The sequence below is a fragment of the Aspergillus neoniger genome (assembly GCF_003184625.1).
Source record: "Aspergillus neoniger CBS 115656 unplaced genomic scaffold BO87scaffold_6, whole genome shotgun sequence".
Classification (NCBI taxonomy): Eukaryota; Fungi; Ascomycota; class Eurotiomycetes; order Eurotiales; family Aspergillaceae; genus Aspergillus; species Aspergillus neoniger.
In genome coordinates, this window is record NW_020291134.1 from 146,359 (window position 1) to 172,311 (window position 25,953).

The window sequence follows — 25,953 nt, forward strand, 5'->3', positions numbered from 1 at the left end:
AAGGAAAACAATACTGCCTATTTCTAAAACATTGTAGTATTGTCCCGCGTTGTTCTATCATAGAAGAATGAAGAAAGTAGGTACACGTGCTGACCAGCACAACCTATCCAACACATCTTATTTCAATCAATCCGGCATGTCTAGGCTGTACACGCTGCTCAGCGTGAATGAAGCCTTGTGCGGCACTTGGACCTGCCGCAGAAGTGTATATACTATTTTGATCGAAAGTGAATTATGAAGTGGAAGAAAGAAAAAGACCAGGAGATCAAGACAGAACAGACAGAAAAGAGGAAACATAACCACAAGTGAAGATAACCTGGTTTTGCAGGAGTTGAAGGATATTCTTTCTCCTGGGGTTCTGTCAGCATATCATACATCTCTCAATGCATCTGGATCAAACCAAAGGAAGTATATTCGGCCGGATTGAGCCCCAAATATAAGAGAATTCTCCCGAGTTGCCCATGCATCGTCAAATACGTTGTTTCGGTATTGCGGAGGCAACCAAATACTCTTCTTATTATTAAGAATAACCCGGTCGTCCTCAACAGAGATCTTGCACTTGGCGGACATGTCTTGTTTTGTAGGATTGGTGCGAAGTATACTTCCAATGCGAGGATCGTAGATGCCACCAGTCTGTTCAGGGTGTCCTGTTTGTGTATTCCATATTCGAAATGTAGTTTGCCCGAAATTGGTAGCCAGAACTTGGTTTTCCGCAAAGAAATAGACCAGACATAGCATTTCACTACCATGGTCGAATTTCCATTTCTGTTGCCCGTTCTCGGTATCCCATACTCTGACTGTCCGATCAGATGAACTAGAGGCGAGTAGCTTGCTGCCTGGAGAGAAGGCAGCTGCTGTCACTTCGTCGTGGTGGCCTTTGAGGGTTCGCACCAATCTCCCATTCTCTGCACCCCATAATTTGACTGTGGAATCCAAAGAGTATGTTGCCACCAACCGACCATCTGGTGAAAGTATCACACCTTCTATTGGCTCTGAGTGATAATCCATGCTTGGCTCCTCCCTCCCCGGGGCCACCTTCCATAGCTTGACTGTATTATCATATGACCCCGATGCCACCAACTGGCCATCAGGTGAGAAGGCAACAGTTGTAGCATGGTTAACATGACCCTTCAGTGTTTGTTCTAGCGTTCCAGATTTTGTACTCCACAGTTGAACGGAGTTTCGCAATGGACCTGCAGAGATGAGATTGCTATCCGGGGAAAACACGGTCAAATCAAGCACATGTTCGTCATGAATTGTGTGCTTGATATTCCAAGTCGCAGTGTCCCACAGTGTGATAGTTCTATCATCTGAGGTACAGGCCAACATCCGGTTGTCAAGGGAAAATGCAACATTCGTGATCTTGCCCAAGTGAGCGAGCTCGTGCACTATAGTATCGGTCTCTATATTCACCAAAACCACTGTATTAGGAGCATAGGCGCGTATTGTAGCTGCTACCAATGCCTGACCGTTTAGAGAAATGGCCGTGGGCGCGAGCGATGACGTTGAGCCCGAGGGTCGCCATTCCCACCTAAGTCTCCACGTCCCCTTCTCCCACACCTTCACAACACCATTGAACGATGCAGACCCCAATAGCTGGTTATTCAGAGAGAACATCAGATGAGCGATGTCTCCAGATTGCTCGAGTCTTCCTGTTTCCCGCCATGTGATTGTATTCCATAACCTGATACTACCATCACTTAACCCAGAAGCTAGTAGCTTGTTGTCTGGTGAAAACGCCACAGCTCTAACCCAACTCGGATGATCAAGTATCTTTTGTAAATTCCCTGTGAACGAGTCCCAGACTTTGACCATTTTATCTGAAGAGCCCGATGCCACCAGCTGTTCATCTGTAGAAAATGCAACAGAGCATACCCGATCTGAATACTCAAGTGTTTGGAGCAGTGCACCCCATTCAATATCAGCGCCAACTGTTCGTAGGATCCATTTGCAGACTTTCTTTCGGAATATGCACCTGATGATACTTCTCTCTGGCGGGAATATAAGACAGGAGACATAGAGCTGAAGAGGCGCTGCGGTCGCAATTGGCAGGTTCTGCAAGATAAATCTTTCGGCGTCCATTAGAAATTCCAACAGTACCGGCACGTTCTCAGTCTGGTTGAATATCAGTATAAGTACAGGCTCGCTCATACCCACTGGTTTACTTCTGAATTGGATTTCAATTGACCGACAAGCCTCACAATATCGGGAAACAACCCCAGCAAACCCATTGCCTCTAGCCAGTGAAGGAAGTGTGTGTTGAAGAACGAAAGGATATCCTCCATGTCTGTGAACGTGCAGCCACTTTGAACTAGATGATAGACCCAGTAGCGACATGCATACCGAACACAATTCAAAGGGTCTGGATTGGGGATTTGCACATCTTCTATCGCAATCCCGTAATGAGACACGCCATATATGTTTTGTTTCAAGTTCTTTCTCAAACCATGGAGGGCTCGTTTATACATTTGGTGATGAAGCGTGGCCGAAGAGACATTGTAGAGTCTTCGATAATGCTTTTGCAGATAATCTTGCGCTGATTGATGGACCAGGTACACGGTATTGTTTCGAATGGTCAGAAAGGACCGACATTCCTGGACGACTGCTTCCGCTGTATCCTCACCTTCTGGAAGTTCTGCGAGAATCTCAATCTCGGACAAGGCCAGGGGATCTCTGGCAATCATAGCAGCCATGAGGACATTCCTGCAGCATGAAGACATAATTTCGGAGTTTAAATTGGCCAATCTATCGAGCAGGTAGCCATAGAGATCTTCCAAATCTTTTGGAATTTTGTCGACAATTTCGGCCCACATGAATTCATGGGCGTTAATGAGCTCTCTGCAGACTAATGACACCCAGATGTAAGTATTGCTTGCTTCAGCTTTCAATTTAGCAGCTAGTTCCTCGACACGATTCTTCTTACGTGCCTTATGCCTGAGCTAAACCATCTTGAGATCGATATATCTGTCGATAGAGTGCGACATGTCATGTCCATCGAGCTTCAGAAGACTGTGTGTGGGCAGAGTGGGGTCCTGCACACTTGCTGGTATTTCTGGCAGTGGCCGGCTGGAGACGAGCCACTTTATATTGAGCAGCTCTTCAGCCGAGGACGCATCATCGATGAATCTAGTCAGTAGTTCTCTGCTTTTCTCCTCGCATTCATCCATGGCATCAATGATAATGATGGCTCGTTTCAAGGATTTATCCTCCAGCATCTTTCTGAGGATGTCACGTAGAGTTGTGAACGCATTTTTATCCGTAAGCAGGCTGCTTGCCGAATGAAAGTATTCCTTCTGAATGTGTGAAATCAGGAGTGGTTGTTCCAGAAGCAACAGCCATATTAGACTGCGTAGAACCGCAACGCCGTTGTTGGCTTGGTCATTCGTGGCTTGACAGAAAAAATATAGATTCAATGGACGTTCTGTATCAACAAGTCCACGAGAGATCAGATCTTTTATGATGCCGATCAAGAGCATCGTCTTTCCAGTTCCTGCCTGACCACTAACCCACAAACGTGCAGGTGTAATATTATCCCACTTGCTGAACTGTTTGTATTCATCCGTCAGAAGAATCCACGTATACAGCTCTTCAGGGCCCTTGCGACTATCGCTCGCATTCGTTCTTCTCATAAATCTAAGCGAGGACCAATACCTTCACCAGCTGCATCAGAGATGGGCGTTTCGAGAAAGACCGCCAACACCAGTTTCTCGTATGCTTGCACATACTTTGCCTTTTTTGGATCTTGCAATATATTATTGTAGGCTTTGTTCCAAAGGGTATTGTGGATGGTGGTCAAACATTCTGTCGAGGTCACCTTCTGGTTAGAATGATCGAGAACGTGCTCGTTCGCTTGTGGCTTTTCTTGTTGCGTGGCCCCGCTAGGAGGGACATGCCAATTCCCTTCCACAACTTTTGCAGTGTCATGATATTCAGATTCCCCTTGAGTTGGGGAAGTCGAATCATTAGTCGTGTGGGGACCTTCGGCCTGAGTGCTTTGCTTTCTCGGCGTTCCTCGAAATGCTTCCAATTTCTGACGAACCCTTGCTCGAAATCCTGTCTTTATTGAAAAATACATCTTATCGTGTTCAAATTTGATGCCATAGTATAAATAATGTGGAAGCGTAGCATTTTTCGAGCTAAAAAGGTGGGCGAGACCGCAATTTCAGGGTTTACAGCCACGCTATATCGAACCCCTGTCCGTGGATTATACGTGGGCTCATTTCAGTGGCTATTGTGACGCTATTGCGGGATTTTAGGCGCGTACTAGATCCATTTAAACTCCACCGGATGGGCGAATCGGAGACTATTAGCCCGTGACTTCCATCGGATAAACTGTTTTTAGCGGCCATTGTTTCTCCCCGTTATCTGTCTATTTCAACGCCCAGTCAGCCCAAGGAAAAAAAAAAAAATAAAAATAAAATAAAGGCTTGGTTCTCCAGGGTTTCTTGTTATACGTAATTTTCTTTAATCTTCTTTCAAGTTCTGAGCTTATTGATTTTTGATGAGATATAAGCATATACTTGATGTTATTTACTAGCATATTCGCTTGTAGTTTTCTCTTTCTCCCTGTCCTTTTTCCCTTTTTTCTTTTTTTTTTTTCATTTTTTTTTTTTGGTGTGTCCATTCCTCGATGTTGGGCATTTGGACAATGTTATAATCCTAACTGTTAGCCCATGATCATATTATATAGCAAATTTGGAATTCCTTACATATAGTTCTCATTTTCGTCATGTTTTCTTTCTCTCGCCGTTGAAGTGAATATGAATACGCATATATGAACAGATCAGATATAAATATATCTTAAATACACTCCATCCTTACTCCAAAGAGTTTAAAAACTGCCCTGCGCTCTTCCATACCTAACTACATACAAACAGGAAACAAAGACGGACCGTTATTCAAACCAGCCTACAGAAATCCCCTATCACCTCCTCTCAATAAACACAACCTTTAACTCCCCCAAATTCGCCACAAACGTATCCCTCGTCTCCTCCCTAAACCTCCTCCCATCCTCCCCATCCGCCAACCGCACATCAAATCTCCCAAACAGCATCGCCACCACAACCCTTAACTCAATATACGCTAGCCCCTTCCCAACACAACTATACGCGCCACCCACGAACGGGAAATAAGCCGCTTTATTCATAATCCAATCCGGTTTCTCATCTGTCCAGCGCTCGGGGACGAATTCAGACGGATTTCGATAGTACCGGGGATCGTTCTGGACGGGTAGAATCGGCATACTAACTATTGTATCTCCCGGGATGAAGGTGGAGGTACCCTTATCATTGGGGATGTGGATGCCTTCTGGTGGTGTTTTGCGCTGGATTCCACCGTGTACTGGTGGCTGTATGCGGAGGGCTTCGCTGACGCAGGCGTTTAGATAGGGGAGGGAGGATATGGAGCGGTAGTAGGTCTCTTCGGGGGATTCGTTGGGGGGTGTTGATTCTGTTTGGCGCTTTGCTGCTGCGGAGTCGAGTTCGGCTTGGAGCTTGCGTTGGATGGATTGGTTGAGGACCAGGTGGTAGATTATGACGCTCATTGTGATGGAGCTGGTGTCTCTGTTCGTGGATAGTCAGTTAGAGTCAACAAAAAATTGAATAATGGTGGCGGGACTCACCCTCCAGCAATAACAAGCAGCTCTCCCTCACTATACAACGCCTTCTTGGATAAATCGCGCATAGACGGCAGCATCCTCGTCATAATATCCTCCCCAGACACTTCATTTATTTCTTCTTGCTGCCGCTTCTCCTGGATTCGATCTTGGATCCAATTTCCGTACTCTCGAATAACGCTACCAGCACCGGGCAGGCTCATCAACAAGCTGATAAGCCACGGCGTGTGAACCATGACATGCTGGCCATTCCGCATGTTCTTGACGAAGCTCAGACTAGGGTTCAACTCCCACGTCTCGATATTATTAAAGGAATAGCCCCAGCCGACGACTCCCATGATATCGTAGCTGAGAAGTGACATGGTACTGGGGACAGAGAGCGGTTGGTTTACACGGTGCATCAAAGCGTCGAGGAAATTTTCCGTCGTGCGGATGACCATTGGTTGGTAGGATTTCAGTGCTTTTGCTTCAGTGAGCACGATGTTACACATCCAGGGGGGTATGACCACCAACCTCTTCCACTAAACACCTTATCCCAAAGAGTCTTCCTCCGCTGGGAGTGTACGGCTGGATCCCGCATATGAAACACCGCATAGTCATGCGTGAAGTCACCCGAGCCCTTTAGACGATCATACCACGGGCCACGGGTACATTTGCTTGAAGGTCCATAGATGAGATCGATGGCTCCAGCTGACAGGATGCTGAGTTCCTGGGGCCCTGTCCGGACAATATCCCCGTACTGTCTGTGTAGGTTCCATACACGCTCGAAGTTTCGATTTTTCTCGAGGTTCTCGTATCCGGTTACGAACTTGGAGAGCTTGAGAGAGAATGGGCCTGGGAAGTGATGTAGACGATGGAAGAAGGCGCGGTAGGTTAGGGTTGAGGCGAAGAGGGAGACATAGAAGCAGATGTTCAGTATGAACACGTTACCGATGCCTAGAAGCCATGCATAGATGCTTGCCCAACTTCCATGGTTGTTAACTGTGGTGAGTAGGGCTAGGGTGTTCACCATCAGGTTGGCATAAACCCAAGCACGGCCCTCCTTGGCGCCGCGTTCTCCGCGTGACCAGTAGAAAACATGGGCACTGATTCCGGCAGCAGCCAGGAGAGGGCCTTTCTCCTTCACAGTGTCCAAAAGATCAAGGAACGAGGCCATTCTGTTTGGTCTGGAATTCTCCGGGGCATTGTGGTTTCTACTTATATATGCTTATGCTCTTGGCAGGATGTGGGGATCAAAGCGCCAAAAGAAACATACCAATAAGGACCCTTTATTGCAATTTCGGTTCGACTTTCTTCTCGGCATTTGCGAGACAGATCATCAATCCATACTGAATGTTTGTAGGCTATACCCTTTCGGGAGACGGTTGCGACATTGCTGATTGGCTACTCCGCCTAATCTTCAGTATCCACCATTTATTTTGAAGTCAATGCACGCAATGCCGGTGGAGTCGGACATTACTTTTCTCAACAGATGATTCGTTGTAATATCCTTTCGACGGTTTGAAACATTTATAGGGATTAAACGCCCTTACTGTCAGGACTTCAATGAGGTCAGTCAGCCGTATTGTGTACTGCGACTCAATGCTTGATCATTGAGAATGGACCAGTGAAAATTGAAGCCTAAATATGGCGGATAAACATTGAATGAGAATACTTTACCACACTTGTTGTACTTTGACTTAACCTCATATATACACGTGTTGTAAGAGGCAATTTTTATAGGGCTCGGAACAGGATCCCTGGCATATGACGAAGAATGCAAATTATCGTATCTATCAAAATCAAGAAGTAAGATAAATGAAACTAGTCAGGTGAGGTCCAAAAGACAAGGAGTAATGACGTCTATTATACTCCTGCATCATCGGCTGCGCTTGGGCCCGCTTTTGATCAGAGGGTGGTGGTCAGATCAAAGTCATACATACAAGCTTTCTGTGTTGATTAACTTATTGCTTGAATAAGATCTGGGTAGATACTGCCAACAGAGACTTTGGAAAGATAATATTTCCAACAGAACGCAGGTCGCTCGAAGTGAGACATAGTTTGGCGTGATAATGCGCTACTGTTTGTTTGGACCCAGCTTTCACACATTTCTGCGGACTTTTCCAAGATTTGCTAACGACCTCTTCTGTACCTATATATAAAAAGCTTTATAAGTCATCAAGGTATTATACATCCAAACCTAACGCCGTTCAAACTGTCAGAAACACCAAAGACACCACAAGATGCACCCCAATCATCCTATATACGTCTCGTTTCCGAGACGCCAATAATACAACAGAAACAAAAGAAAAATAATGAAAAGTGAAAGCCATCACACCGCCTGCCTTACATCAGCACGGTACGCCTGCTTCAGACTCCCCAACGAAAGTTCATCGGCGGACCTTTCCTCCGGGAGCCTCTGTGTCTCCTCATGATCGATCGCCGACCAACCGCGGTCCGCCCGACTGCGCGTCCCCTTCTGCGTCGACATTTTATAAGTCCCAACAGTGGGGTCCATCTTCGAGTTTGCCTGGGTAGCGTTCGACTTGAATATCTTCGAGACCAGCGGGCGCATGGAGGGCATGCAGGCCGTTATCATGGCGACGCAGATCTCGACGGAGGTGCAGTCGATGGCGCCTTGCAGGTCCCAGCTGGAGTCGGTGGAGTTGAGGGCTTGAGCTTCGATGCAGCGGAGTATGGAGGCGATACAGGTTCTGATGTTATATAAAATTAGTATCATACTTTTTGGCGGGATGGGAAAGAACGTACCCAAATCCAAGAGCAAAGACAGACGCCAGCATCCGTTTCTTACGACTGCTCATGTGTAGTTGATGGATAACAGAGAGGGGCATGCTCAGGATGATAAAGTCAGTGACGACGTTTGTCACGCCGCTGAATACCACGACGGCGTAGTAATCAATGCAGGTGGCGGGCACGGAAGGATCCCAGGCGTGAGAGAGAGGAACACATTGTAGCCAGGTGGCGAGCACGCTGCAGAAGTTGTACGCAACCACGACAAAGACCATGAACCAGGTCATGAGGCGGAACCATCGCTGTGGGAAGATCCGACCGTAGAATGTTAGGATGGAGAGCTTGGTGAAGCAGATGGCGAGACAGTAGAAGCACTCGGCGATGGTTATAGACTGTGTGTCTGCATATTAGCGTTGTGTGAGGGTGGGGTGGATGATAGAATTTAGTTTAGCTCACCAATGTTAAACCCTTCGCATCGGTTACATAGACAATGTGCTTTCCCATGCCAAAGTGGATGGTTATGTAGATTGAGACGCTGAATGCAACGTTGAAGAACTACCAGCCAGAAAAGGTGAGCTTGAGTTCTCCTAACTCATTGTGTTGCCAAGCCCAATGGACCTTACCAATCCTACTATGATAAAGTAGTCGTCGAGACCTAACCGCATCGACGTGATAGATCGGGCTATCACTCGCAGGATAACGCCTGCAGCGCTGGCGGCCATTGTGATTGATGCGCAGGCAATGATTCCCGGTGCACGGGTCGCACCCGGATTGGCTTCCATTGCCTCGATTTGAGCTGCTGTTAGACTTGACATTTTGGCAGAGTTCAGTAGTGTTGTCGTCTAGGGCCACCGAGAACAATCAAAGAGAATGTACACAACAGAGAGGAATGGGGGAGTGGATGGCAGGATCAGGCCTGGAGAAAAGGCGGAGTATAGACTTGGAATACGAGGATCCTGCGAGGCGGAGTTCCTGCAACAGCCCCCATGAAGAAACAGCCCCCATGGGGCTGAATGATGACCGCAGTTTGAGCATCAGGCCAGACGCTGTCTGATAACAACTAATGTTATAGCGCTAAGCAACTGACCAAGCAATTTATGCAGATGGGGGTCGATGCAATACACCTCATTACCGGTGGGTCGTTGTATTACTGTATGTCAGGTACTGTCACACCGGGTATTAGGTATCAGCCTACAAATTGCTGCATTTGAAGCTGCATCTGTCAGATCATAACCAAGTATAGGATATAATGGCTGAGGAAATGTCCCTTCATACTGAAGACCAGCTTGATCAACCTGGGGGCGAGAGTATGTAAAGAAGCCTGCTTGCCCCTCTCAACACGGTCCATCCACTGTCGCCCACACTATCGTCATCACGCCCTCAGCCATGCCCATTGCCAACACCAAAGCCGCAGCGCTATTGACGCTGCTTGCGTTGACACTCGGTTACCACCTTCGCACATGGCCCCTTGTGGACCTTATCCTTGAAACTCTCTTTGCCGTGATTATCTACCGCTTGACCTTGCATCCACTGGCCAGCTACCCAGGACCCTGGCTGGCCGCCGCCACAGACTGGTACAACATCTACTACTGCTTCACGGGCGATCGACACCTAGACTTCTACCGACTGCACGAGAAGTACGGATCAGCCGTGCGATATGGCCCCAATCGCGTGTCATTCCGCTCGGCAACCGCCCTGGCCGACATCTACGGCAGCCAAGCCAACACGCAAAAGTCAGCCGTCTACAGCGCCTTTACCCACTTCTTCACCGTCCCCGCAAGCCTAACCACCATTGATCGAAAAGCCCATGCCTTCAAACGGCGCGTCACCAGCCGGGCCCTGAACCCACGTGCCGTGCAGGATCTCGAAGAGCTGATCCTGCAGAACGTGCGCGCCCTGTGCACCGCCCTGACGATCCCAGCGGATCCCTACCCATCGAAGAACAATGAGGATCCAACTACCGAGAAGGATCCCTCCTTCTCCTGGGGCCGACCCCACGACCTCACCACAACAATCAAATGCCTCCTCAGCGACATCATGGGCGATGTGACCTTCTCCCGCCACTGGAACATGCAATCCAGCCCACGTAACCGCCACATCCTATCCCTAATGGCCCAAGGCACCCGCGGCATAAACCTAGCAGGCCACATGCCCACCCTACTCAAACTCAACCTGGACCGTCTCTGCTTCCCCACTTTGACCCGCGGCGTGCAGCAATTCTTCCACCTTTCCGAAGAACAGTCCTCTTGGCGCGCCGCTCAGCCCCCCGATGCCTTGCCGCACCGGGACCTCTTCGCCTCGCTCCTAGACGCCCGCGACCCACACTCGGGCCAGGGCTATACTCCGCGCGATTTAATTGCCGAAGCGGGCTTTTTGATCATTGCCGGTACTGATACTACGGCAACAACTATCACTGCCACTTTGTTCTATCTGCTGCATAATGGGGAGGCGTATGTCCGCGCACAGACCGAGGTCCGTGCTGCTTTTGAATTTGTCGAAGATATTCGGATTGGACCTGCTCTGGCGGGGTGTGGGTTTCTGTATGCTTGTGTAAATGAGGCGCTGAGGCTGAATCCACCTGTTAGCTCGGTTCTGCCGCGCCAGGTGCTGGAGGGGGGGTTGGTGGTTGGAGCAATGGATGATAATGATGGTGGTGGTGCAGATAGAAAATACTTTGTGCCGGAGGGGACTGATGTCGGGGTGCCGATGTATGCCTTGCAGAGGGATGGTCGGTACTGGGTTGATCCTCATGTGTTCAGGCCGGAACGCTGGCTGGGGGTGGATGCCGAGGATGGAGGTGTCACGGCGTATGCGCCGTTCGGGGCGGGACGGACAAGTTGCGTAGGTAAGTACCTTGCGTACCAGGAGATGGGGATTATTCTAGCTAGGTTATTGTGGTTGTTTGATATGCGGCTGGATTCCGTTCATAGGGAGGAGGGGGACAAGAAGAAAGGGGATGCAGCATGGGGAAGGAACCGGAGGGATGAGTTCCAGACACGCGATGTGTTCACCAGTTCGCATGACGGACCGGTTGTACAATTTCGTAGAAGAATATAGTTCCATGCCACCTTATTTTGATAATGATATACACAATTCTCTATTTGTCACATATTATAGTAGCTCATATTCTAGTAAATTTCAAACTCCCTCAAACCTATCAATAAATTACAGCTCCAAATAAATCTACTCCAACATTCCCTCGACCAACATCTCCCTCCACCTTTCAAACAACCCCTCAACAAAACTCCTCTCATAAAACGCTTCATTCCAATGCACCGATAGCACCAACTCCCCGTTAAACGTCCACACCTGCGTCAACAACAACCGATTAATAACCTCGATAGCCACCCACCACTCCTCCACCTTGACCTTCCTCTCCTTGCCCTCCACCTCCGCCTTGAGCAACTCGTTCACTCGTCCCATGGAACTCAGCTCGGGATGCGCCGGCGCAAGCAACGGATCAGGCGGCGCAGCGCCCAAGACCTGCATAACTCGTCCCACATAGGTAGGCAGGAAATCGAAGATGTTCTGCGGGGCCTCCTTGGCCAGATTCCTCCGGTAGAGGGAGGTGAATTCCCGCGCGAGGCGGAGGAATTCTTCATGCTTTTCCACCTGCGTTGGATAGAGTGGCATGCGGAACGGAAGACCTGTATGATAGAGCGATACGGCGGCTGCAGGGCCATTCCACGGTTCGGGGAGGTAGCGACGCAGGTCGAGGGGGTTGAAGCCGACATAGTCGGGTTTGTTTTCTGGGTGGAGGGCAAATTGCAGGCCCGTTAGGGCGAGAGCGGCGTGGGTGGCGGCTGTGATAGTGATATTGTGGGCGGAACAGGCTTCCAGGAGACGGGTGGTGGTTGCGCTGTCGATGTGGCGGAGGATGCGTCTGGGGTTGGTGGGGAGGACGTTGGGAAGAGTGAAAAGCATGAGGTTTCCATTGTCAGTCTGGGTGAGGCAGGGCTGGAGTTCGCGGTTTGAGGCTGCTGTAGCGGCGGGTTTGTCTAGGGGGCAAGTTGTGTTGGGGAGATTTGAGTCTGCGATGGCTTGGTCCACGGCGGGACAGAGACGTGAGGGTTCGGTCCCGTCGATGGGATGACTGGTGCCGTCTGCGAGGAGTTGCAGGAAGGCGGATTGCATGTGGTGCAGGCCGATGCCGTCGATGCGCCAATGGGGGGTGCGGAAGACTACCTCGGAGGTATTGGGGAGATAGTAGAGATGGACGCGTGGTGAGGGAGTTAGCTGCTCATAGAGGTCATTGGCAGTTCGATTGGGGTCGATGTGGAAGGTCTCTTGGGCCCACGCGTCGAGTTGGGTAGTAGAGGTGATGGCTTCATAGACGAAGCGCTCGCTGCCATTGCCATCTGCCTCGGGCTCAGCGGCCAATTGAGGGTAGACAGAGCGGAGAGCTTTCCAGGCTTGCTCAATTGCACTGGTTGGAGGTAGAGGCGGTTGCAGCTGGAGAGTGCAAGTAATTAGGTAGTGTTCTTTGTTGAGCGGAGCACCGGCGGCAGCAACAATGCGGTAGAATGACTCAATGGAGTCGAAGGGACGCTCGTATCGGTTCGGGGAGACTTGTGTCCAGGACATCTCGAAAACCAAGGGAATTGAGAGTTTGGATAGTGGTTTGGGGGCAGGTGGCGGTGTTCGATCAAGTTATGATATGGCAGGAGAGGACTGGGAGATTGTGGAATGATTGAGGGGTAAGACTTGAATTGATGGAGCAGGCGGGGGCGATAAATAACTAGGAAGGTATTGTATCTAGTATCTACTGTGTTACACTACCAGGCAAAGTGGATCTCAGGAAACTTTAGGCTGACAAACAGTAAGCACTAAATATCATTGAGACAAGATTTTATGGCCCCCTGCAGATCACTGGTGACTGGCGATACAAGTGTCACACTAAATGTTACTAGTCAATGCTTAGTGCGAGAGAGCGAGGCTTTGCTGCGTGGGGTCCAAAACACAAACAACGGAAGAAGCGGACACTGACATTTCTCCCCCACTTATTATCTTCGCTCTTCTCCCCCTCCTTGAATCCGTTCCTGCTGCTCTCTCTATCCTCATTTACACCCTCTTCCCTCTTACCTATATACCAGATATCACACAAATACTATACTTGAATAATGTCCAGCCAACCTCTTACCTGGGTCGTCACCGGCTGCTCCTCCGGCATCGGCGAAGCCCTAGTCCGCGCCATCCTCGCCCAGGTGAGCACCCACCCCACCAACATTTTCCTTACATATGTACCAATTACTGTTACTGACCAACGAATAATCAGGGCGACAAAGTCATTGCCACTGCTCGCGCCCGCAACAATGTCAGCGGTGCCGACCGTCTCTCGGCCCTCAAAGAAGCCGGAGCCGCAGTGGTCGAGCTCGACGTGAGCCGGCCCCAAGAAGAACTGGATGCCAAGGCACGCGAGATCTGGGAGATCTACGGCAAAGTCGATGTCCTAGTGAACAACGCTGGATACATTGACGCCGGTATTGTCGAAGAAATTACGTTAGCTTGCCCCCCTCCCCCCACTCGTTGTATACTGTTTTGAATCCCCACTAATAGATTCCCAGCGAGCCTTTCCTGATTGACGCCCTCCGCACCAACGCCTTCGGTCCCCTCAACGTATCCCGCGCCTTCCTGCCCCTCATGCGCGCCCAAAAATCCGGAACTGTGCTGTTCACTAGCAGCGTCGGAGTCTACTACGGTGCGCCTGGTGCATCATGCTACACAGGCGGCAAGGGTCTCCTGGAGGTGGTGGTGCCCAACCTGGCTCTGGAGCTGGCGGCATTCGGCATTCGCACTTCACTACTCACCTATGGTTACTACCGCACAGAGGTCATGAACCCTGGAAACTTTCACAGCCGGGCGCCTCGTCCCCTGCCGGAGTATGAAGAGCTCCGGGGTCTGGTGGTTGCTGGGTGTGCGGCTGCCAACCACAACCAGCAGGGTGATCCGGAGAAAGCGGCAAAGGTGGTGGTCGAGGCGGTTAAGGGAACGGGAAAGTTTGAGGGGAAGCAGTTGCCTTTGCGGTTGCCCATTGGCAAGGATGCTATTGCTGCGATGCGTAAGGCGTGCGAGGAGAGGTTGGCTATTTGTAATGAGTTTGAGGGGCTGGTGGATCAGACGGATTTCTAAATTTGAATGAGAATTGTATATAATGATTAGCTTCGAGTCGGTTCACTTAACGTCTATTAAAAATTGGTTGGATTATCCTGTATGAGTCGGATGGAATATTCCAAATGACTTTAGTTAAAATCTTGCTCTGTTGAGTGCACTTGTCCGTGACACAATCCTTATTTATGAAAAGGGATTGACCAGAATTTGATTTACTAATGCTTATGGCCAAAAAACCGGTCTATGTCTTATGTTTTGTATTGTAGATTTGATGGAAATGGAAATCCTAGTAGTCAATAGTAGTATCCACGGGTACTGTGAAACATATATCATTGTCGCAAATATGTCACCATTATCCTCTCCCATGATAAGTTACAGTTAAGTTTATATACAGAATCGACTAAAGTGACATAGATCAGTCAGCCGGTCTCCCCTGCAGCAACTTCTCCCGCTCCCCAACCCCAAAAGTCCCACTCTTGGTCAGAACCCTCCGCCTGGCACCCCTACTCCCTAGCGGTCCACTATCCCGATCTCCCAAGTACCACGCCAAATCACTTGTTTCATCAGCACCCGTAGCCGAGAGCCCATTCCCCAACCAAGCAAACCGATCTCCACCGACATACTCCCAATCATAATCCTCAGCCCTTAACTCACGTAACGCATCCGCAAAATGCAAACTACTCCCGGGCCACATTGACAATCTCGCACTATCGCCATCGGCCTTATAATGCGAGCGACACGCATCCGCCCAGACGGTCTTTTCCAACAAAAACTTACGACAATGAGCCGTGAAAGCCCGACTAGCGGTTCGCGACGGACTGAACGCATGAATATTCTCCGTCTGGTAGCGGTCGATTAACTGGCAGATGTATTCGGCTTGAATCTCAGAGGTGCGGAGGTAACTCCCGCTGATGGAGGGGAAGAAGGGGCCCGCGAACATGGCGTAGTTGGGCATGTGCGGGACAGTGGTTGCGAAGTAGGAGTCTAGGACGTCGTCGGCCCAGAGGTCCGCGAGAGATTGGTTTGATTTGCCAATTAAGGGGAAGGACGGTATGCAGGTGGTGTCGAAGCCGGTGGCGCAGACGATGGCATCCACGGCGTGGTGTGTTCCTGTGCTGTCGATGAGGCCGTCGGCGCAGATGCGGGTGATATCTCCGACGATGAGGGTGGTGTTGGGCTGGCTGAGGGCTGAGAGGTAGCCGACTCCGGGAGTTGGTCGACGGCAGCCTGGGGCGAATGTGGGGAGGAGTTCCGAGGTGAGAAGGTTGTGCTGATTTAAGGTTGCTTCCATTGTTTGAGTTAGGTACTGGCGCATACCTTGATGGAGTGGGCTGTCACGAAGGAAAGTAGAAAAGGTGCTGTTGATCACTGTCTCAATTTGTTTGCGCTTTGTGAGGAGATGGGATGGGTCGTTAGTCCATTCTGTGATCTGGTCCGGGGTGTATGTTTGCTGTGCTCCGCCGAAGGGGCCAACGATCCAGTTGGGTTGGCGGATGAAGTGGAGGAGTTGGCTGGCTTGTGGTTGGAGAGCTGTGAGGAGTTGCTGGCCGCTGGAGCTGTTGGGGGAGTGTATCTTTAGCCGAAGAGCAAGCAGAGGAAGATGATGGTTAGTAGCTTACCCGTTTCCAATCAGGGCAATTCGTTTCCCAGAAACATCATAGCCGTCGTCCCAATTGGCGCTATGGACCAGGTGTCCCTTGAACTCGTTCAAGCCAGGGATACTTGGCCACTTCCATCGGTTCAACGGACCACTGGCATTGATGAGTATGTCGGCCGTGTCGGTCAGGCTTTGCCGGTTGGCGAGGTCTTCGAGTTCAATGCCCCATTTACCCTCGGCATCGTCCCAAACGGCCGATGTGACCTTAGTCTGGGTGCGCACATACTGTTGCAGATTGTACTTTGTGGCAAAGTCCTTGAGGTACTGCAGCACTGAGCTTCCCGGTGCATATTCAGCCGGGAAATTGGGATTGGGCTCGAAAGAATAGACATAGTTGTGGGCTGGGACGTCGCAAGCGACTCTGGTTTGGTGGTCAGTTGCATGAGGTTATGCGGTGGGACAGGGATGTAGTACTACATACCCAGGATAGTGATTTTCGTACCAAACGCCCCCAACGCTTTTGTTTTTCTCATAGACAACTAATTCGATATTACGAAAGGATCGTTGTAGCTTGTATGCAAGGCAGAGACCTGCCACTCCGGCCCCAATACATGCAATGCGGACAGTCCGCTCCGCGTGGATGGGATGCTCGGCTCGATTTAGCGTCATGTTTTTTCTTTCCTTTCTTATATGGAAATGCTGGGAATACACGGCCTGAATGGACTTCAAACTTCCCCCTCGGGTAAGACGGAGGAGCTCGCTCTTATAATTATTGATGCTGTTTTGGAACCTTTCGGTATTGTTACGTTTCGGCCCCTGGTTTGCCTGGTTCCTAAATGGTAATTATCATGCAACTTCACATAATATTCGGTATTTGACAGGTAATTCTGTATTGAAACTAGTGCAAATCCTGCCTTGCATTTATGCCCCATGTATATTGACGTAAGCAAGGACAGCAGGGATGCCTTGCGGAGCCCTAGCCGCCAGGATCGACACTAATGTGGGGGCCAAATACTTCTTTATTTTCTTTTGCCACGAGGTTTATGGAGGAGTTCTAACTTCCAAGCTTTGTCGGTTATGAGTGTACTCCGCCTCCGGGCCCCCAATCTATGGTTGGGGTCCGGAAGGATAAAAGAGTCTTCTACTGTCGGCCCGTTCTCTCAAGACACCAAGACCAACAGTATCTTTCGCAATGTCATCAGAGATCTCGTCTTTCCTTACCTGGGGTGCACTTTTGGTCCTCGCCTGGACAATCTATGGAGCCATTTGGCGGCTGTATCTGAGCCCCTTGGCGGCGTTTCCTGGGCCGAAGATTGTCGCGTTGACCTCGTGGGTGGAGTTTTACCATGACGTGGTCAAGAAAGGCACATACATGTGGGAGATTGAGAAGATGCATCAGAAATACGGACCGATAGTTCGTGTGAGCCCGTACGAATTGCACTGCATTGATCCAGACTTCTACAATGTCATCTACGCCTCGCTGCCTCAAAAGAGAGACAAGTACGAAAAGTTCACCAAGTCGCCTGACTGCAACAATGCCACCGGATTTACCGTGGAACATGCCCACCATCGTATCAGACGTGACGCCTTGGCCCCATTTTTCAGCAAGCGAAACACTCTGGGCCTTGAAGATAGTATCAAGGCTTGTGTGGATCAGCTCTGCGCTAACATCGCCCGCTCTCATACCGCCAAGGAGCCATTCAATCTTACTTTGGGGTCGATTGCTACAACCATGGATGTCCTCACTAGCTATAGCTTTGGCCAGCCTTTTGGGCTCTTGGCTGACGAGGCTCTCGCTACCCAATGGCGTGATACCGTCTTTCACATTATGCGGGCCCTTCCTATCGTCCGTGCCTTCCCGCTGCTAGTGCGACTGGTTGACCTCTTACCTCCGATCATCTCCAAGTGGATCACCCCTGACCTGTCAATCTTGATGGGATGGAAACAGGTAAGGCGTTACCACTGCTGCTAGCCATTTGGGAGTTGCAACTGACTCCGCCACAGCGTATCCGCAAGCAAACCGAAGACGTCCTCGCCTATCGTGGCATCTACTCTAACCCGGACCGCAAGGCCACCACTGTCATTGAAGCCCTCCGCGACAGCGACAAGCTGCCTGCGAAAGAAAAAACCCTTCAGCGGCTATCCGAGGAGGGCGCAATTCTCCTTATCGCGGGTAGCGAGACCCCGGCCAAGGTCAATGCGGTCTTGTGGTATCATCTTTTGGCAAATCCTACCAGGTTCCAGCGTTTGCGAACTGAATTGGCCAGTATCTATCCGGACCCCAAGCATCCATTACCATCTGTGACAGAGCTTGAAAAGCTGCCTTATCTGAATGCCTGTGTTCTAGAGGGGCTGCGCCTGCAGAGTGGAGTCTCGGGTCGTTCACATCGGCTGGCCCCCACAAGTCTCAGCTATGGTAACTGGACGATCCCTGCCCGCACACCTCTCAGTTCAATATCTGTTTTCCAGCACTACAATCCTGTGCGCTTCCCTGACCCACAGGCCTTTCTTCCTGAGCGATGGCTCTTAGAGGACGGATCGGGGATCCGCATGGATCTGAAGCGCAGCCTCGTAGCTTTTGGGGCGGGAACACGTTACTGCCTTGGAACATCTCTTGCGTATGCGGAGTTGTACTTGATGGCGGCGGCTTTGGCGACGAGGGTTGATATGGAGTTGTTTGAGACAACAGTCGATGATGTGAAGATTATGCTCGATTGGACGATTCCTCAGCCGAAACCTGACACTCAGGGTGTCAGGGTCAAGGTACGGGCGGTGCACATGCAGTAACTGAATGTTTAGGGCAGAGGCTTAGCAAGAGACTGTTGCCGAAGACGGGTAATGGCCGTATTGATGTATGGTAAGACACGAGGTGCGGACAACAGCCGAGAATAATGATACCGTACAATACAATGCACGCTAGCATTAGTGCAGAACGTTTTGGCCCCAGCATTAATTAACGAACACGAAAACAAGCATTTGATGAACACATCGTGGCATTGGTTCGTATTACCTTCTCGAAATGGACTATGCAGGTGTCAATTTCCCGATAAACAGGCTTACTGAATATACCCTCGGACGCGGGGCATTCTGTACCCGATGTTGGGAACCGCCGAATATGTTTCGTAGTATATAAGTTGGATGAATATCAGGCGATATGAGTAGTTCGATAGGCACTGACAATACCAAGTTTTGCTTTTCCTTTTCCTCCATCAAAAACACTATTATTATGCTATCAGGTGCGAACATTCCTAGGTTCCCTTCTACAGGCCCAATGTCACCCAAAGACTAACCCCAAATGGTAAAAAGGGATCTTTGAAGCCATGGGCAAGCCATGGATCCTGCCCAGCATCCTCAAATCCATCACAGGCACACCTCCCCCATGCACAGAAGGCAATCGGGAAGAGTCAACAAGCCCCCTCATCCGCCCTATTCACTACGCCTTCGACCCCGTTCCCTCCGATCACGACGTCCCCACCTCATCCGACTTCTTCCCTCACCTCCGCGAATGCCTCCAACACCCCCCACACGACGAATGCGTCTACATCCAGCCCACAGACCTCCGAGTCCCATGGCCAACCTCCTTCCCTGCAGCTGTACAATGCAAGCACTGGCAGGAAGTCGAGCAATCCGCCCGCGAACTGTTGGACGAGATTGTCTCCGAGATACAGAAAGAGGCCCAGAGCCGCTCACAAAGTCAAGATAAGAGTGGTGGTCGTCTGCTAAGTACACAGCTTGGAGCATCGCCAGATGCTCTTCCGCAGAAGAAGTTGCATGAGGTGCTTGAGACGGCGGTGACGGGGACTATTTATATGTTTCCGGCGGCGAATGTGGCGCGTGCGCGGATCATGGCCAAGGCCATTTTGTTGATTTTCTTGCATGATGGTATGTTTACCTATCTACCCTTACCAGTTTGGAGTAATCCGAGGTGAAGCAGCGAAGGATTTAGAGGAGCTAACTTGTGGATCAGATGTGGTGGAGGCACATGACGGGTCTGATGCTGTATGTTTCATGTTGCTTCCTTCTGAATTTAAAAATTTCCGTGCAGGATTTTTTACCTGGTGCTTTATCTTACTAACTTGGTGATACTGTACAGGGAGAAACCTTTCTGGATCTACTTCTACAATCGGACCGGTTACCGCAAACACCCCCACCTGAAGGAGATACTGAGCCAGGTCTCCCCTGGAGACAACGTATTCTGCGCGAATTCGTGAACGAAGTCTTGACCGAAGATCCCATCTCAGGGCTGGAGCTCCTCCAGGGCTTGAAGATCTGGTCTCAACATACCCGCTCGCATATCCTGAAAGACCAAGACCAGATGGCAAACTACACAAACCTCCAAGACTATGTAGAATACCGCATGGATGATCTCGCCGCTGAGTATGAACGGCCCTGCCATTCTTGATTGAAAAGCATCACTAACAAAGTCGCAAAAACAGCTTTGACCACGCGGCCATACATTTCACCACCAACGTCCACCCCACTGAGACCGAAATCGCCGGCCTCTCCACCATTCGCCGTCTTTACCTCATCCACGCCTCCTTGACCAACGACCTGTACAGCTATGCCAAGGAGCTCCATGACCTAAAAACCCGTGGCTGCACCATGATCAACAGCGTCCGTGTGCTGCAAAATAATATGATGGTCGGGGATGATACGGCGAAGGGAATCCTGCGCCGCATTCTGCTTGATGTAGAACGTCAGTTGCATGCTGAGCAGCAGCGCCTGAGGATGGATGCGGCGACTACAGAAACGCAGAATATCATTGCTCAAGCGGTGGTGCAGAGCTTGGCAGGGAATTTGTTCTATTCTGCTACTACGTATCGGTATGCGAGGGTTGTGGAGGGGGCGAAGTTGGAGTAGATCGTTTGAGGGATGGAAATTTAAGAGAGAGTGGAAACAGGAATGGCAGTATGGGATTACCGTACATATGAGAAGATGAGAGGGGAGTGTACATACTTGACCAGAGCATGATGGGTTAAGAATCTCTTGGGTTATTTTTGGTTTGGGTTGGGGGCGTCTTTTCTGGGTTTTATTTTGGACATTATTCTTCGAATGACTATTTGCCTATATCAATAGATGGTGTTTGTGCGAGAACAATTGTTACGTTATTTTGAGATAGTGGGCGGTCAAATGCTCATGAGCATATATAATTCCTATATTGGAACGAAATATGACAATTCATCAACTACCATCCAGAGTCAACTGACCTCTCAAATCGAGCAGCTCCGGTCCCAAAAAAAAAATTAATTGACCTTTCTTGTGAAGCAGGAAAGGCCTGTGAGCATCATAGAGGAGTTGCGGCTAGCTCATATTTAATATCTCTTCATAGGGTTCAGTTCAGCTGTAGCTTGACGTGTTGCGCGATGGTGAAAACTCGCCTCTGTTACTGAACCATTGATAGCATACGGAATCCATAAGTACATTGCAATGGTCTGATTAGTGTATGCACGTGTATGTAAGCATATAGAGCCTCAGTATCGGCTCATAAATTTACAAAACCGAGTATTTAATGTGCAGTATGCTAAAGTCGATCAAAGACCACTATGAATTGCGATTCCCAGGTGAATTTATATAGATATGGATACTTTTATTTCTTATTTTTACTCTTATTATCTGCTTAACACACGACATGAAGCTGTTGAGCACACACAGGCAATGAAAGTTCGAAAATTTACTACCTGACAGACGAAACCCTCTCTGGGACCTGGAATCCACACCCCCAAGATTTCAGATTCTTCTGACTCATCGGAAACCATATCCCGACAAGGCTATACTCGTGTTTTCCCCTTCCGAATGACGTATCTCCTACAGTAAACCTCTCGCCCGAGAGATCGATAAGATATCTCGGTAATGATCTCCGCCATCAGCAAATATTATTGGTGGAATAAGTTTTAGCGACGCCGACTCACGTCTTACAAGTCTAGAACTACACCGATATACTACAAACTCAATTCTCAAATCAGAGAATATATAGCGGACGGGCGCACTCACATTCCTTCCATGATAATATACCACAGTCTATCAATTGGTGAAGAATGGCCAGTAGCGGATCAAATATGTCTACCACCACGCAACCCCCAGCACTATCATCCATTCTCTCCGCGCAGGACTTCGAAAAAGCAGCCTCTCAATCCCTCACACCCAAAACATGGGCTTTCTACTCCTCCGCTGCGACAGATACAATTACACATGAATCGAACAGGACTATGTACGATCGCATACTTCTCCGCCCGCGAATCCTTCGTAATGTCACCTCTGTATCAATGAAGTCAAATATTCTGGGCTGCCGCATGGATCTACCATTGTTCATGAGTCCCGCGGCAATGGCGACGTTGGTTCACCCGGACGGTGAGCTTGCATTGGCGAGAGGTTGTGCGAGGTATGGGATTGGGATGTGTGTATGTTATCCCTCCCTTATCACTATCATAGCAGCGGTGTCTAGGGAGTATAATTCTAACAAAGAGTGTGATTAAATGCAGGTCTCCACAAACGCAGCCTACCAACTCTCGGAAATAACATCCACCGTAGCCAAGCAAACGAAGAATAACAACATTCCATTCTTCTTCCAACTCTACGTCAACAAGGACAGAGAGGCATCGAAGCGTCTTCTCCGCATCGCAGAGCAGAACGGAGCGAAAGCGATCTTTGTGACTGTGGATGCGCCCGTCGCTGGGAAGCGGGAAGCGGATGAGCGGGTCCCGCTGGATCCTCACGATATCCGATTTAGAACGCCGTTACCGATGAGTGGGGCGTGCATTGGTGGCAATGATGAGAAGGGAGGCGGGTTGGGAAGATCGATGGGACAGTATATTGATGCTGGTTTCACGTGGGAGGATCTGGCGTGGTTGAAGAAGAATACGTTTCTGCCTATTGTGTTGAAGGGGGTGCAGACGGCAGAGGATGCTGTGTTGGCGATGGAGTATGGGGTGAATGGGATTGTGGTTAGTAATCATGGAGGTAGGAGCTTGGATACGTGAGTTCTTTGTCTTTTGTTGTCAGTTGAGGGGGTGTGGTGAATCGTACTGATTGTGATTGGCAGCTCTACCTCATCGATTGTTGTGTTGATGGAGATCCGGCGGAGTTGTCCGCAGGTGTTTGATCGGTTGGAGGTTTTTGTCGATGGGGGTATTCGGCGGGGAACAGATATAATCAAGGCTATTTGTCTGGGTGCGAAGGCCGTTGGTATGGCAAGGCATTTTCTGTACAGCTTGTGTTACGGACAGGAGGGGGTAGAGAGGTTGATTGAGAGTATGTTTTCCGTACCTGATAGTGATAATGTGGGAATACTGACGGTCGCAGTTATGAGAGATGAATTAGAGACGACCATGAAATTGTTGGGGATTACGGATCTATCACAGGCTCATCCGGGCCTGTTGAACACATTAGATGTGGATCATTTGATTCCAAAGCAATCTGCGTCGTTGAATGGCGAGCCAGCCAGGGCACGCTTGTAACCGCAGGATCTCCAGTTCGAGCTAGAAAGAAAGAGCTGGTAGTTAATGATGCATCTAGATTATTTCCTGTCTTTCAAACCAGTATGGCAACAGGTGATTGAAGCCAATGCCGAATGTCCCATCAGGATAACTAGCAATAGACGCATCGATGTCTGTCATCGGGTACTGTAGCAGTTGGCCCCAACCGTGTACTGGTACCTCGCTAGTGCTAGCCCAATGCAAGTCAGAAAGCATCTGCAACATGTTCATCAGACTCGTGCCCACGATATTACACGTATGCTCCTCGTTGAGATCGGCACCTTTTGTGAGCAGACACCGGGCTACGCGCATTCCAATGTGGACAATGCGCCCAGAATCAATAGGCAGCTTGAGTTGAAAAATGTCACCTGTAGCGCTGCCCGCCAGGCCCATATTTAACCCGACAATTCTCAGAAGAAAGGAAGCACAGAATCCCACCATCTGATGGATATTAATGGGAACATAGCGGAGATTCAATGAGAGATCACTGTCAGTTCCTATGACGGAAAGTACTCTTATGGCAGCGTCAATTGCAGCACACGCAGTACGGCAATGCTCGAATGTCCACGCTTCGAAATTCGTCGGACTATTATCATAAGGAAAGATCCCACGAAATGCCAGAGAGTAGAGCTGAAATTGGGCAAAGGCGTGAAACACATTCTTCAAATCCTGGGGGAAAGAAGAGTGCGGGTGATCGGTATGGAATGTTCCAGTCGGATACTGCTGCAGGCATCGCTTAACAACGTCTTCTAACGCCCGTATTGTCACCATATCATCTTTATTCAGGGGATGTCTGCAATCTGTGTAAAAGGTCGCATGAGCATTTGCCAGAGTATCGTAGTATAGAGCGAGAGCGATTAGCCTTTGGTCTTCGTCACTGGCAACCTCTGGACTGGGAATCCGCGTCATATCCCAGATCGGTTTGAATCCGACGTCCTTTGGAGGACAACCGCGCCCAGTGGTGAAGTATTGGCCGCATATATAGGCGAGACACCACAGCCGAACCTGTTCCATATCGGCTACCTCGCCCCGCATGTACCGATGGAAGGCTGCATCTAGGCTGAGCTCGCTTGAAATGCGGATGGCCTCGCCAGAGAGTTGCTCCCCCAGGTACTTGAAGTAGCATGCACCAATGCACAAAGCGCGAACATCGTCCAAGCTATTATGGTGAGGATTCATCAACCTCCGCATGAGGGAGAGAGATACAAAGACTTCGTGGCATTTCTCGTATATATCTGCTCGATCCGGAGAAAGTAGTGCAGCGACGGAAAGGATGGCTGCCGTTAGCATCGCTGATGACCTGCGGGCAGAGTCCAGTGTCTCATGTTGCATGAGAAGCCCATCCCATAGAAGCGGATTGACACATGTAGTAAACATGTTGAACAGGTCTTCTGCCTCTTCTAAGGAGACAACACCCTCTGAGATGAGATCACTTTCCGTAGGCGCTGTACTACCTCCGGAGCCTGATTCGATGTGGAGATTTCTCAGACGGATAACTGCATCAGACAGGGACACTGCGCCAGGCGTATTTTTCAAGAATGTGTTGATTTCTTCTCGCAGGTCAGCGACCTCATTGATAAGTTTGTCTTTGGATCTACATTTGTCAGTGAGAATTGTGGAATATAGGTGGCTGTGGCATACTCTTTCTCATCCTTAAGGCGTTGCACCATTGCAAAATACGCATCGCATTCATTGAGCCCATAACGCGAACATCTAGTACAGGCGGTCTCTCCTTCTTTGAGCGTGCAAGTCTTTCCACGGATCGCACAGCTTCCACCTGAAGGAATTAGCTATGGTATAGAAGGTGGAGATAACTTACATGCGGTGCGTGCGCCGCGAGGGCCAGCGACATCTGGCTGCGTTGTCTCCATTGCTGCGGCAAGTGTCAGTGTCACAACACTCGATGTTAAGTTATTTACCGGTATGTGATATACCCAGATCAGAAGATTAAAGGTTGTTTATGAGGAAGACCAAGGAATCAGGATTAGTTGGCTTTATATAGCCATGGTCATGAATCGATAAGATATAAATAATAGTTCTATTTGACTGGGGGATTCCGATGAGACGGGTGTTGCTTCCTAAAGCGCAAATTGAGATGCAATGTAGAATTTTCAATGAGAGTAGATATGGCGGAAACTGTAAATGCATATCTAACATTCTGTTAAACGATACTGGCCTATATACTCGGCGGATACCGCACATGGGTGCTGTTGTAAGCTGATATATTCTTACTGTCCGAGATAACGAATGTTTCCACTGACTTCTAGCATCTACAGAGTATCTCATGTGTGCAATAGACCCGAAATTGCCGAGTCCAATCGGAAAAGACAGCATGGTAGGTATCATATCTCACATCTCGGTATCTGCAGTTATCCCTCTGCCCCATATATGGGATTTGCCTGCTTTTGTTATTTCATGTACTTCAACACCAA

General features: G+C 49.4%; 11 protein-coding genes across 11 annotated transcripts; 5 read left to right on the forward strand and 6 right to left on the reverse strand.

Moving 5' to 3' along the window:
- Positions 1-126: 126 nt before the first annotated feature.
- BO87DRAFT_413419 (WD40 repeat domain-containing protein) lies at positions 127-4,075 on the reverse strand (the record flags this gene model as incomplete). Its single annotated transcript, XM_025626569.1, has 5 exons — positions 127-192; positions 376-2,115; positions 2,154-2,845; positions 3,041-3,633; positions 3,726-4,075. The coding sequence occupies 5 exons, from the start codon at positions 4,073-4,075 to the stop codon at positions 127-129; spliced, it is 3,441 nt and encodes a 1,146-aa protein (XP_025482763.1).
- An 849-nt stretch (positions 4,076-4,924) lies between these two features.
- Positions 4,925-6,770, reverse strand: BO87DRAFT_450227 (cytochrome P450; the record flags this gene model as incomplete). The annotated part of the gene is made up of 3 exons (XM_025628402.1): positions 4,925-5,561; positions 5,621-6,074; positions 6,128-6,770. 3 exons carry the CDS (start codon positions 6,768-6,770, stop codon positions 4,925-4,927), a joined length of 1,734 nt encoding a protein of 577 aa, XP_025482764.1.
- A 1,003-nt stretch (positions 6,771-7,773) lies between these two features.
- On the reverse strand, positions 7,774-9,339 carry BO87DRAFT_404378 (uncharacterized protein). The gene is made up of 4 exons (XM_025625845.1): positions 8,968-9,339; positions 8,801-8,899; positions 8,363-8,736; positions 7,774-8,307 (listed from the first exon to the last, which is right to left on the reverse strand). Exons 1-4 carry the CDS (start codon positions 9,157-9,159, stop codon positions 7,926-7,928), a joined length of 1,047 nt encoding a protein of 348 aa, XP_025482765.1. The 5' UTR covers positions 9,160-9,339; the 3' UTR covers positions 7,774-7,925.
- Positions 9,340-9,730: 391 nt separating this feature from the next.
- On the forward strand, positions 9,731-11,401 carry BO87DRAFT_456371 (cytochrome P450; the record flags this gene model as incomplete). The annotated part of the gene is made up of 1 exon (XM_025628718.1): positions 9,731-11,401. One exon carries the CDS (start codon positions 9,731-9,733, stop codon positions 11,399-11,401), a length of 1,671 nt encoding a protein of 556 aa, XP_025482766.1.
- A 63-nt stretch (positions 11,402-11,464) lies between these two features.
- BO87DRAFT_373715 (uncharacterized protein) lies at positions 11,465-13,042 on the reverse strand. Its single transcript, XM_025622617.1, has one exon. The coding sequence runs from the start codon at positions 12,926-12,928 to the stop codon at positions 11,528-11,530; it is 1,401 nt and encodes a 466-aa protein (XP_025482767.1). The 5' UTR covers positions 12,929-13,042; the 3' UTR covers positions 11,465-11,527.
- Positions 13,043-13,361: 319 nt separating this feature from the next.
- BO87DRAFT_328110 (SDR family oxidoreductase) lies at positions 13,362-14,561 on the forward strand. The gene is made up of 3 exons (XM_025620206.1): positions 13,362-13,548; positions 13,620-13,843; positions 13,909-14,561. The coding sequence occupies exons 1-3, from the start codon at positions 13,465-13,467 to the stop codon at positions 14,471-14,473; spliced, it is 873 nt and encodes a 290-aa protein (XP_025482768.1). The 5' UTR covers positions 13,362-13,464; the 3' UTR covers positions 14,474-14,561.
- A 306-nt stretch (positions 14,562-14,867) lies between these two features.
- Positions 14,868-16,756, reverse strand: BO87DRAFT_352421 (flavin-containing monooxygenase; the record flags this gene model as incomplete). The annotated part of the gene is made up of 3 exons (XM_025621182.1): positions 16,531-16,756; positions 16,072-16,470; positions 14,868-16,008 (listed from the first exon to the last, which is right to left on the reverse strand). The coding sequence occupies exons 1-3, from the start codon at positions 16,716-16,718 to the stop codon at positions 14,868-14,870; spliced, it is 1,728 nt and encodes a 575-aa protein (XP_025482769.1). The 5' UTR covers positions 16,719-16,756.
- A 344-nt stretch (positions 16,757-17,100) lies between these two features.
- BO87DRAFT_352422 (cytochrome P450) lies at positions 17,101-18,918 on the forward strand. The gene is made up of 2 exons (XM_025621183.1): positions 17,101-17,997; positions 18,054-18,918. The coding sequence occupies exons 1-2, from the start codon at positions 17,242-17,244 to the stop codon at positions 18,834-18,836; spliced, it is 1,539 nt and encodes a 512-aa protein (XP_025482770.1). The 5' UTR covers positions 17,101-17,241; the 3' UTR covers positions 18,837-18,918.
- Positions 18,919-19,368: 450 nt separating this feature from the next.
- Positions 19,369-20,909, forward strand: BO87DRAFT_450232 (terpene synthase family protein; the record flags this gene model as incomplete). Its single annotated transcript, XM_025628403.1, has 4 exons — positions 19,369-19,931; positions 20,017-20,048; positions 20,143-20,426; positions 20,486-20,909. Coding segments are annotated over 4 exons (1,303 nt in total), but the record flags the coding sequence as incomplete, so codon positions are not given.
- A 1,196-nt stretch (positions 20,910-22,105) lies between these two features.
- Positions 22,106-23,503, forward strand: BO87DRAFT_301846 (L-lactate dehydrogenase; the record flags this gene model as incomplete). The annotated part of the gene is made up of 3 exons (XM_025619180.1): positions 22,106-22,447; positions 22,529-23,022; positions 23,089-23,503. 3 exons carry the CDS (start codon positions 22,106-22,108, stop codon positions 23,501-23,503), a joined length of 1,251 nt encoding a protein of 416 aa, XP_025482772.1.
- A 49-nt stretch (positions 23,504-23,552) lies between these two features.
- BO87DRAFT_450234 (C6 transcription factor) lies at positions 23,553-25,392 on the reverse strand (the record flags this gene model as incomplete). The annotated part of the gene is made up of 3 exons (XM_025628404.1): positions 23,553-25,115; positions 25,163-25,298; positions 25,341-25,392. The coding sequence occupies 3 exons, from the start codon at positions 25,390-25,392 to the stop codon at positions 23,558-23,560; spliced, it is 1,746 nt and encodes a 581-aa protein (XP_025482773.1). The 3' UTR covers positions 23,553-23,557.
- Positions 25,393-25,953: the final 561 nt, after the last annotated feature.